Source organism: Lissotriton vulgaris, chromosome 3_1 (assembly GCF_964263255.1).
Source record: "Lissotriton vulgaris chromosome 3_1, aLisVul1.2, whole genome shotgun sequence".
NCBI lineage: Eukaryota > Metazoa > Chordata > Amphibia > Caudata > Salamandridae > Lissotriton > Lissotriton vulgaris.
In genome coordinates, this window is record NC_141689.1 from 1,047,758,109 (window position 1) to 1,047,770,769 (window position 12,661).

A 12,661-nucleotide genomic window follows, 5' to 3' on the forward strand; every position below is an offset into this window, starting at 1 on the left:
TATGATGCAAATGGCCAATCACAGATTGAATATTTGTCAACACCTTCCAACACCAGAAGGCAAGGAGACATTGTGAAGTATGGTTGGCTGCACAAATACCCAAATCAAAATTGCAATAAGTCTTAGTTGCTACTTTTACATAAGGGATCTTGTGGCTACAAATCACCAGTAGTGAGTCTTACTTGATTGACGGTCTAATAATTACGGTATGTAAACAGCAGAAGCATTTTGCATGATTCAAAGATTCTCATATTGAAGAGGGCCTTGCAGCAAACAGATATTACATTCTACACCTCTAGGACACACAGGAAAAGTACCATGATACTTGATATGACCACCTGCTTGCACTCGGGGCTAAAAGAGGAGTCGTGCAAGTGTGTGAAGGGCTGTCTGTTAAATTTACAAAGAATTTTGAGATGCTTGTAATGAAAAAAGACATGTAGCATTTGCACTATCCATTATATTAGCATAAAGGCAAGACTCAGATAAAGAAAATTGTCATTTACGTGCCATTTTAAGGGAAACTTCCCAACAAGCAGTGGCGGCTCCTCCGCTATGGCGAAGGAGCGCCGCCGCACTGCTTTCAAGCAGTGCGAAGCAGAAGCATAAAATGGTAATAACTTTAAGTTTTTACCATTTTATGCGTTGTTCTGCTTGACGGGCAGGCGGATGGGCGGGGCTGCTCTGCTCTTGGAGCAGGGCAGGAGAGGAGTGGTTTGCCCACTTCTAAGTGTGCAATGACTGTTTGGTCGGCTATCTCGGGCCGCCCAAACCAGTCAGACATACTTTCTCCGTTCTCCATGCATGCTGCATTAGAGCCTGCATGGAGAACGTGCCCAGGCCCCCATTTTCTGGTTGAGCATCCAACCAGGACTCTCAAAACCAATCACAACGCTGTATTGCAGCGTTGTGATTGGTCAGGGGAGCCTGGGTGCCTACCAATCACAACGTTGCATTGATACATTGTGAGTGGCCAGTGGGGCCTGGCTGTGCTTCCATCCGAGACAGAGAAGAGCAAGAGCAGGGACGCAGGACCAGGCGCAACAGTAATTTTATTATTGTTTATTTTTTTTTTAAATATGTGTGACCCCCTCCCACGTGACAAACCCCGCACGACCCGCCTTACCACCCGCGAGCCATTCTGGCCACTGCTGCCAACAAGCCTCCCCACCGGTCATTCCCACAGGTATATTCTAGGTCTGCTCCTGGCACAGTCCCAATCCCCTATGGGAGTCTTGGCCAGGACCCAAGTGGGGAACCAGAGCAGCCCTGGCTCAAACCGCTCGCTAACCCCCCCTGCTCTCTCTCTCTTTCCAGCCATCCATTCCCCCCTCTCCTTTCTCCTCCCCCTCTCATTGAGTTCTCTCTACTTTCCCCATGCTTTCCTGTTTCCTCCTTCTCTCTTGAAGCCTCTTCGTGCTTGCTGCAAGTAAGAGGATTAAGAGGAGAGAACGGATGTGGCCTAACGACTAGAGCAGTCAACCTGGAAGCTGAGCAACCGGATCCAAGCCTTGGCAGGGACGCTCAACATCCTGTGATTCTGGGCAAATCACTTAGGGCCAGATGTAGGAGACCAAATACCGGTCGGTAACGGCCGATTTCGGTTACCGGTATTCGAAGGTGGAGATGTAGGGGCATGTAAAAATACAGAATCGGTAATTTTACCGAATCAGTAATTTTACAGATTCTGTAAAATACCGAATCAGTAAAATTACCGCATCTGTATTTTGACATGTAGGTAGCACTGTAATCAGTGCTACAGGGGTTTAAGAATTCGTTATTTATCACCAACTAGAAGTTGGTAGTAAATAATGAAAACCCTTTAAAAAGCATTTTTTTTTGCTTTTTAAACAGTGCCATGTGCCATGTTGCAGACATATATGCCCTAAGGGCATGTATGTCTGCAACATGTGCACCCATGCACAATTGAGGGGTGCAACAGGGTGTCAAAGGGACACCCTGCCACCCTTCAATAGTTCCTCCAATTACAGAATCGGTATTTACCGATTCGGTAGTTGACATTCATTCCTATGGGCCTCCAGACCCATAGGAATGAATGGCAATTACCGAATCGGTAAATACCGATTCGGTAATTACCAATTCATACCGATTCGGTAATGAATCCGGTAAAATTACCTACATCCCGATTGCCAGTTCTTAAAGACCAAATCGGTATGATTCGGTATTTAAGAATCGGTAATCTGGGATTACCTACATCGGGCCCTTAATCTCCATGTGCCTAACAAGATTAATGTGTCCGTCTGTAACGAAACTGGTGTTCATGTAAAGTGCTCTGATACCTTCAGGTTGAGTTTGCGCTATATAAAACTCACCTAAAGAAAAAAAAGCAGGAAGCTGGGGAAAGTGACCAAGCAGCAGGAATGGCCGTAGGCTATTAAAACCGGCCTCAAAGGGCTCCAGTCCACCGGGGAAATGCCCAGTGGAATCAAAGGCCTGTCTGCCTTTGTGCCTGAGGTAGGAAACGGCTGCTGCAGGGGACAGAGTAATACTGCCAGGGGACAGAAACATACATTTTCAGCATTGCATGCCCCTGTCCTCCATTACTAATTGAAGGCATGATCAATAGTGTAGCCAATAACATCCCACCCGCTACCAAAGTACTAGGAAAGTAATCAACCTTATAGACATGCACAGGCCATTTAAACCTTATTCTGTATAAATAAAACAAAGTTGTTCGGTTTCACATATTTTCACATACATATCACAGCCTAGAGACATCCTGTGGTCAACAGCATCTTGTTTCATAGATGAGTGTCCGTAGATGGGCTGACAGTTCTCCTCAGTGTCCACAGCAGTGCTCTGCAGGGCCAGCTTGTAGAAGGCTCAGGATCTATGAGTCAGCGGGAAAGTTTGGGATGAACTCCCTCCAAAGCCTGCACAACGAATAAAGCTTGCTTTGTTTTTACCTGACTAGCATATTACTTTCATTACCCATTCCAAGGGAATTCATGGTATTTGTATCTCTGCGCAGTGTACGCTAGGCCAAAGTCCTTTTCCAAGGGTTTTGAAAATGGACCTGGAAATTCCACGCAGTCATGCGTGTTATTTCCTAGGTACATTTTCATTGGCCTTTGCGTGCTAGCATTTTTAAAACAGAACACGCATTAGGCCATGGGCGGTCGTGTAGCTCCGCCGATGGCCTATTGGTGTATGTTATATGCACCAAAGGTCATATATCTTCCATTATCGTGGCCAGACACGGCCGCCATAATTGAAGACATATGCTGGCAGTGGCGCGCACGTGTGCACCACTCGCCGATTTTTTTCCCGTTTCTAGGTCACTATTGATAAGCATTTTCTTCCGTTCTCTTGAAATTCTGCCACTAGCTTCAGTTGGAAACAGGCACAGACTAGATCATACTCTTTTCTGTTAGAACTCAATTTTAGTACTTAAAGCACCAAAATCCACATGACATCGTAAACAGGGTACACTTTTGCCCTGTTAAACTCCGGAAGGTTTGGCATGCCAACATTTAACAAAACGTGAGGTATTTAACCCAACTGGAAATCACGAGATCTGTTCAATACCACCCAGCGTGGCATTCCAGGTAGTGTTCTGGTAAAAAGAAACCCCCCTGAGAGGTTGCCATGAGGACTCGGTGTAAGAGATCGTTGTAGAATCTTTAAGCTGGCAACTGTTTCCCAAAAATGTACTTTGACAGCGCAGTCCGCTGCACCTACCCACAGAGCCAATAAGGTTACTGCCTTATTGCAATTGGGTGCAGAGTGAGAGTGACTGCAGAGTGAGAGTGACTGCTGAGTGAGAGTGACTGCAGAGTGAGAGTGACTGCAGAGTGAGAGTGACTGCAGAGTGAGAGTGACTGCAGAGTGAGAGTGACAGCATGAGTGACATCAGAGTGAGTGACTGCAGAGTGAGAGTGACTGCAGAGTGAGACTGACAGCAGAGTGAGTGACAGCAGAGTGAGAGTGAGTGACAGCAGAGTGAATGACAGCAGAGTGTGTGACAGCAGAGAGTGTGACTGCATGAGTGACAGCAGAGTGAGTGTGACTGCAGAGTGAAAGTGACTGCAGAGTGAGAGTGACTGCAGAGTGAGTGAGTGACAGCAGAGTGACAGCAGAGTGAGAGTGACAGTATGAGTGAGAGTGACAGCATGAGTGAGAGTGACAGCATGAGTGAGAGTGACAGCATGAGTGAGAGTGACAGCATGAGTGACTGCAGAGTAAGAGTGACAGCATGAGTGACTGCAGAGTAAGAGTGACAGCATGAGTGACTGCAGAGTAAGAGTGACAGCATGAGTGACAGCAGTGAGAGTGACAGCATGAGTGACAGCAGAGTGAGAGTGACTGCAGAGTGAGAGTGACTGCAGAGTGAGAGTGACAGCAGAGTGAGAGGGACAGCAGAGTGAGTGACTGCAATCAAGCGCACCTACTCACAACCTACTGTACGATTACAACACAGGCCAAAGGGCAGAGCTAGGTCTTTTCGCATTACATAGGGTGAGCAGCGTGTGAGAATGCAGGGTGAACATTGTGTGAGTGTGTAGGGTGAGCAGTTTGTGAGTGTGCAGGGTGAACATTGTGTGAGTGTGTAGGGTGAGCAGTGTGTGAGTGTGTAGGGGCAGTGTGTGAGTGTGCAGGGTATGGAAACTCGAACTAAGTCCACCACACACACACACATAAGACCACACACATAAAACCACACACACACCACACACACATACACACACTCTCTCACCACCACACTCTCACTACCACACACTCACCACCACGCACTCACCAGAACACACTCACCACCACACACATAACCACACACACAACCACACACACACACCACCAGCCATCAGTGCACGCTTTCACCGGGCACAAACACCACCAGCCATCAGTGCACGCTTTCAGCGGGCACAAATACCACCAGCCGTCAGTGCACTCTTTCACCAGGCACAAACATCACCAGGGGTCAGTGCAGGCTTCCACCAGGACACACCAACAGACGTCAGTGCACGCTTTCACCAAACACACACACATCACCAGCCATCAGTGCACACTTTCACCAGGCACACACACCACCAGCCGTCAGTGCATGCTTCCACCAGGCACACACATCTCCAGCCGGCAGTGCACGCTTCCACCAGGCACACACACCACCAGCCATCAGTGCACAATTTCTACAGGCACACACACCACCAGCCATCAGTGCACATATCAATTGTTAACGCATCCACAATTGACTATTGTAGCAATCGCAGTATGGTGCACTTTACTTTTAAACATATTCATGTAAAGCGCAGCATGCCACCATTGCTACAATTCCAATCCAACCCACATAATTCCATTACACACCACATGCATACACTCCATAACACATGGCTAAAAACATTGCCATTTACAATGACATTAGCTCTAACTCAAATAAATCCGAGACCTATTGCATTTCCAATGCTTGTTATTCCTATGAGAGTTTCCAATCTATTATTGCTGAGTGCAGATTTACCCACCTTCTTTCTTATGTCAAAGCCGCAGCGGGGTTAGAAACTTACAAGCAAAGTCCCACAAAGAAAAGTTCCTCCAATTGCACTCCAGCAAACCCGCACCTATTGTTAGAAACACTGGAAATATGCAAGTTTGCAGCTGTGGATTTTCTAAACAACTATGAACTTGCTGCATTTGCCACATAGTTTATCAGCTTCTGAATAATCTGAAGCTTTTAACAAAAAAAAACAGATCAAAAAGATGAAAAGTTACAAAAAAATATGGCTCCCTGTGTTGCCGCAAAATGGAAGTTCCTTCGTAACAGTTGGCTTGTCCCATTTTTGTTGCTTATTGGTGTATTTGGGTATTAAACTGTTACTAATGGTGAAAAAACTTTACCCAAACAATGTTAGCATGTGTCAAAATGACAAAACAATAAACTCCCTCATAATTTAATCTACCCTGCTGCATAATTTGGTTTTGCACGGCCGCATAAATCCAGTGGCCCTGCCTATTATTTTATATTCCCACACTGGACCTCCCCTTGGTATCAGTGCAAACACCTCAGTGAAGTAAACATGCATAATGCAGGGAGGAGGGTAGAATATATTTCCCAAAAAACAGGATGGCAAAACATACTAACTTGATTTAATTCAGATTGTAGACCTTTAAAGAAGGTCTCCCAAGAGTCTTCAAAAAACCAAACTCACTCTTTCAAGCCCTTAAGGACGTTGTCAAGGAGGGATGGGAAAAGTAAGCAGGTTCCAAGCGTTCAGATAGGGAAGGTGCAATCACTAAACATCTGATCCTCATCCTCTCTTCAGAAATTCAGGATTTCAGGAAGGCACTCAAGACCTAGTTGTTCAACTGATCTCACCCGGGCAGATTGGCACTCAGCGCCTGGATACCCTTGCGGGTGATTAGCAGCGCTTTAGAAATCAGATTTGATTGATTGGAACAAAACATGAAAAAAATCAACTGAATATTGTCGGTAAATACAAAATCAAATCAGCCGTAAGAATGGTGTTTAACCTACCAGGAACACTTTGCTACCTAAGGAGCCAGATAGTTCAGGGCTGCCCTGCTAGGACTTTAATTGGATCTTACAAAAGAAGATAGATAAGTCAATCAAATGATTTTTACCCGTGGCACGGTTTGGATCCATTTTGAGCACACAGCTGCCTACCATTCACTACCACACACAGCAGTATGTATGTGTTATGTTAGTATGTGGTGTCTCTAGGGTGTGACCATGACCAAAGGCTGAGGAGCATTGTACAGGGTTAATGGCAAGGATACAGTCAACAAGTGATTTATTTGATTTGTGTTCTGCTCCTGCATTATGATGTAGTGTTTTTTTAAAGAGTTGTGCCCTGGACTCTTTGCTGAATTGGACCATGGTTGGTACAACCTTGTGTAAGGCAAAATGGCGGGGCCCCCTGCAGAATGTGATGAAGGGCTACTAAGTCTCCCATATCTCACAAATTTTCATTGCACTTGAGCTGAATCGCCCCACCCCCCCCCTGAGGATTAAGGGCCCTCCTGCACTGCCGGGACTGCATGGGTCTGAGTTACTCCCCTGGTCCCCCAAGGATTCATCTTTGTTACTTTTGTACAAATCAATATGCCTAGAATCAGAAAAGGTTTCTCTATAGGTTGGTTATCCGTGATAGAAAGGTCACCATAAACAATGCCGACCTCGTAGTCTTTAGATTCGATTTAAATTTAAATGAGATAAAATGCAAATTGACTAGCTCACTAGAGCCTTGCAGAAATGCCAAACTGTGTTGTTGCAAGTATAGATCAATTTGTTTTCTACCAAATGTTTGCTTAGTGGTTTAACAAATCAACCTATAAGCAGTTCTTGCAGCTAATTGACCTGCTAAAAGGCCCGGCGTTGGGTTTGAAAGTTGTAGTGTATAACTCTACAAGGAACATTGAAGGGGGCACGCAGGATATCATTGAAAGAGAGGACTCACAGAGAGTAGAACAGGCCTCAGCAGCCCCATGGCAAGCTTTAAGGGGTGCCTCAACCACTCATGCAGGGCCCCATTCAGCCCAAAGCCAATGAATATCTGTGACTTATGTAGAAGCGGGTATTTCAGTGACCGCGGCTTTCATGCAAAAGTGAGCATGAAGAAGCCTAGAGGAGAAACATCAACAACTCTGCCAAATATCAGAAACAGCAACAACCCTGACAAACATCAGAAACAGCAACAACCCTGCCAAATATCAGAAACAGCAACAACCCTACCAAATATCAGAAACAGCAACAACCCTGCCAAATATCAGAAACTGAAACAACCCTGCCAAACATCAAAAACAGCAACAGAGCAGCCAAATATCAGAAACAGCAACAGCCCTGCCAAACATCAGAAACAGCAACAGCGCAGCCAAATATCAGAAACAGCAACAACCCAGACAAATTGCAATCACTGCATTCATTCAAACTAAGGTAAATTAGACTGATGAAGGAGAAACAGGTCAAAGCAAGTTAAAGCCAAAAAGCTGCACGTGCAGCCAGTCAAGTATCAAACAAAGAGTAGGAGGAACAACAAGCATATGAATCCACAGGGGTAGCGCAGGCACCAATTGTTTTACTTACCGAGGAAGCGGGTGGTAGAGGTCATAAGGCATGATCTGCTTGTATCCATCACTGTTAACAAGAAGAAGGCAAGTCTTTGAGTACAAGGTACAATCACTAACAAGAATACCACACGATCACACAGACATCATTCTATTAGTCTTACAGAGCAGTCAATGGGTAACTTTGAAGCAGTGTACAGGTACAAAAAGATAACAAATCAAAAAAAGTAACTTCTATTGAAAAAGGTTGTACTAGTGAAAGTGCCTGATACCACTTTACTATCCTGAGGCGCTTGCACGAATCTACGATACTTACAGGCTTCTCGCTTCAAATTAGCCATGCTTAGTAGAATGATTGCTGTGCCTTAGAGGAGGAGAATAACAGGCAAATAAACTAAACCAGGTGTCATTGTATATTATCCAAACCCAACCAGCTTGTCTGTAATTGCTCTATCATTGAAAGAACTGCAATTACGGGAAGCAATTTCACTCGCGTGGCGGGGGGAGTGGGATCATTACTACAACCTACTTTGCTGCAACACTATGATTATCGTCCATCAAGGGACCAGACATGAGCATACCGAACTGTACACCAATGTACGGTTTGAGAATTGTCTGTGAGAGAGGGCCTACTGATGAAACAGTGGAGAAGATAGCAAAGCCTGCTTAGTCAAGACTGCCTAAGTCTACTGGAAAATGTGTGCGCTCCATTAGGTATCTGGGGCTGTATTATACATGCAGAGGTTTTTCCTTCATTGCGCTGGGCGCACCTTTTAAGAGGCGTCTCCTGAGAGCTTCATTGCATCTGGACCTGAATCTGTAATATGTCGCGGGTGCAGAGGCTTAGGGATTCCTTCATTTGCATGGGACGCGCTTTGAATATAGCATTGGTGCTTTATGTGTGCCGTTTCTGTAATACCAAAGTGTCTTTGCGGCGCCCCTGTGTAATACAGCCCCTGATAGGCCAGAGGCCACCAAGTAGTGCTAACGTAGCTAGCACGCATTGGTTGCGTGTAATTTAAAATCGAATTCACCAGCACGGTGTAGAAACAAGCCACTGTAGAAGTCAGACTGAGGAGGTCTCCTTGGAGCTATGGTGGAGAGGGGACCTTTCAGATCACGCCAACTTAACTGCTCTGCTAAATTTTAATTTTTTTGTGATTTGAGAGAATTACAGAGCTGTTAATGTGGCAGCTTGTGGATACTTCACAACATTTGCCGGGATTGGTGGGCAACAAGTAGTAATTGTTACTGGTTTGCCATGGTAACAGGGTGGGAAGACAAAACTCTATTCTCCCTAATTAATTCCTTTAATTGGTTCCTACCAATTTAATAGTCATTTTCCCGAACCCTTTTAAAGGTATAAAAATGCAAAGGTGGAACTGTGCATGCCCAAGCTTAAATACTAGCCTTGTTTGTGATATGTGTTCACAATTATGTTTCTTTGTTCCAGATTTCCAGAGGATTGCATGCGAAAAGGGGTCACAAATTGTGCAGTCACAATTGTGCAGACTTTTTGTGACCTCCCTTGGATTTTTCTATTCAAATAGAACCAATCGCGAAAGCTCCAGTCTCAGGGCTCGCAGAATGACCTGTCTGATGAATATTACTTGGGCAGGTCATTACTTGCGAACCCCAGTGATTGGCTACAAACACAGAGATGGTGTCCTCAAGGAACAGCAGACCTCTGTGTGTATCCCCAAATGGAAAACTTCGCATAGACCATGGACAACTTCTACTACCTCCAAGGTCACACAAGGTCATTTACAAAGGAGAAGGTGTCCAAGGAGACACCTTCCCCTTTGTGAATCAGTTACCACCTCCTTTGAGGTGTCGGTGATTGATCAATGGCTTGGGAACGCAATTGTGGCTACACACTATTGATTGATGCCACACCAAATCCCAATTAATTAGGGGTACCCATTTCACACCACTTTCAAACTGTGATTCATTATTTGTAGTAAAATTGATTTTGAAAGCCAGAAAGCCTTTCTGGCTTGAATGGGTTTAACACCCACCTATAGGCCATTTGGTGGCCACAAATCCTGTGATTTTGTAAATTGCAGCGTTTGCTACCACAAAATGGTTTGGTGCATCTGGCCTATATTTTCACAAAATAATCACCACAGTACTTTCCTTGCTCTTCAAGGCAGTCAAACGGTTAGATGGAGTATGCTTCATTTTAGTCTGGTTTGAGTGTTAGGTAGAACTACCTTCCTAGTTTCATGTTTTTTGTGGTACCATAGACTGAGAGTTCTTCCAGTTTGTAGCAGAGTTTCAAAAACTGCTGAGGTTGTGCATCACTTCTCTTGCAGATGCGCACAGTGTAATGTACCATTTATTTTGTTTACCATGTTATTGATTTTTTTATCACATACATGTAATTATGAAAAGCAGTAGTATCCATTAATGCTTGAGGTGATTTCAATTCCTGATACTGAACAACATGTGCATGCTACCAGGTTTAAGGCATACAAGTTCCTTATGACTAGCTAAGCAGGTGTCCCAGGGCATGCTTGTAACTTAATCATATGGAATTATCACAGATCCCTCTCTTACCTATTCCATTCCATGCGCTCACTTCCATTTTCCCCAAATTTTTTCCAAATTTCTTTTAAAACCTCTACACACATAGCTTTCAGCAACCATCACCATGCACCAATACATATTGTCCATGTCCACCGATTCATGCGTAGTAGAAGGTTCTGACCTTCCTCATCTTCTAGATTTTAGATGTTCCATTTCTTTCCAGTAGCATGCTAGTACATGTTTAAATCACATGTATTTATATAAAATGTGGAGACTGCGGTTCTATCGACGGCAGCAGCTCAGCATCATGTGACTCTGGGCAATAGCTCACTTAATCTCCCAAACGGCCGCCAGCTCCTTGAAATCTTAAGGGGTGATATAGTCACCCTTTACAAGTATGTATTATTATTATTATTTATGTTCTTCAAATGTTTTTAATCTATCTTGTGCCCACATGCCTCCTACTTTTGTGATTCCTCTTATGTGCCATTTACTAACACCCACCTCGCCGAGGTCCCTTCACTTCTACAGCAATTCTCCCAGATGAAGTAGCGCTATCCCACAGTCATATAGCTCTCTCTTTAGTGTCTTTAAGGAAATTCTTGGAGTCCCACCCATCCCAAAGCATGGAGCTTAACACACTTCTATCTGTCAAAATAAGGTCTCAGGGCCTAAAAATGCAAATTTTGCAGCAACTGTAGAAATGTAGGTAGAATGGCCATTTTTAAATTGGATCCTCAACCTAACAGTGATAGGGAAATGTTCTTCAATGTTCCATGTCCTGCCTACATTTTGCATGAACCATGTTTAAGTTTAAGCCTAGTCCATCTTTAGTGATATGCATTCGAAGAAATGTAAACATTGTGGCTCTGGCTTGCATCAGGCATTGCCAGGTCTGTTTACTGGACCCCTCAGTCTACTGAAACATGATGCATTTTCCCTAATTCACATTAAATCCGAGTATTGGCCATATATTTTGAGACTGTGCAACAGCCTTTCCGGTGACATTTCTGTATCCGGCGAGTATAAGTATACAGGTCATCCGCATACAATGATATGCAGTCCTCCCAGTCCCCTGTCCACCTTAGCCCTCTTATTGAGGGGTCCACCTGCATTGAGCAAGCCAGTGCAAATAGGATTGGTCCAATAAGGCAACCTTGTCTTTTGCCTTCCTGTCCAGCAGAAGCAACATCAACAACATACCTGTAATACCAATTCTTCACATTGGGATGTTAAGAGCAGTTTCACCCATTTTAGGATTTTTTTCAAAGATCTTATTTTCTGGAGTGTCTTGAATTAGAACGGCCTTTCACTTGTATCAAAGACGTGTTCTGCGTTCAAGAGGTTGTGCAGCATTTGTTACCACACAGGTATCTGTCTACCTTTGCCAGTCACTCGTCATTGAGGTACTAGATATTGCATATCTAGATAGTAAGGAAATCTCTCAGGGCCTTATTTATGAGGCCCTTACGCCGCCATTGCGTCATTTTTTGTGACACTGCGGCAGCTTAAAAAATGCACCACACTGTGCCATATTTACAAAATGATGCATCTAGGTAGATGTGTCACTTTGTAAACCCCTGCGCTACATTATACCTGCAACAGGTACAATGTATGCAGGGTGGGCGTACTGGCACAGAAAATTTGGCACAGAAATTTTACAGTGAAATCTTTGAGATTTCACTGCAACACTTCTACGGCCTCACTGCGTCAAATCCTTATGCTTGCTTGAAGCAGGTGTAAGGGGTGATGCAGGCCTTTTCACACTGGGCTGGCCCCATGTGAAATGACACATTGCTGGAATTGCGTCTGTTTCCAGACACACTCCAGCAATGCGCCATTTTTGCACCGACAGATACACCAGGATTCCTGACGTATCTGACAATCCTTGCGACATGGAGCGCCATACAGTAAATACGATGCATCTGTGGTGTCGCAAGGAGGGCGCACTGAAAAGTGTTGCATCAGTGTTTTACCGCAGCGATTAAACACTTTTCATAAATGAGGCCCTCAGATCCTTATGGAACAGAAAGGTAGTGAACTTTGTATTCCTACTTATTTATATGGATTTATTCAACAGTCTTACAAAGCGCTT

General features: G+C 44.4%; 1 protein-coding gene across 1 annotated transcript in view; it reads right to left on the minus strand.

Moving 5' to 3' along the window:
* Positions 1-12,661, minus strand: part of ADAMTSL1 (ADAMTS like 1) — a 796,153-nt gene that overhangs the window by 332,826 nt on the left and 450,666 nt on the right. The window contains exon 10 of the mRNA XM_086961466.1: positions 8,057-8,107. Within this exon, the coding sequence (XP_086817592.1) occupies positions 8,057-8,107 (51 nt within the window). The remainder of the gene's footprint in view (positions 1-8,056; positions 8,108-12,661) is intronic.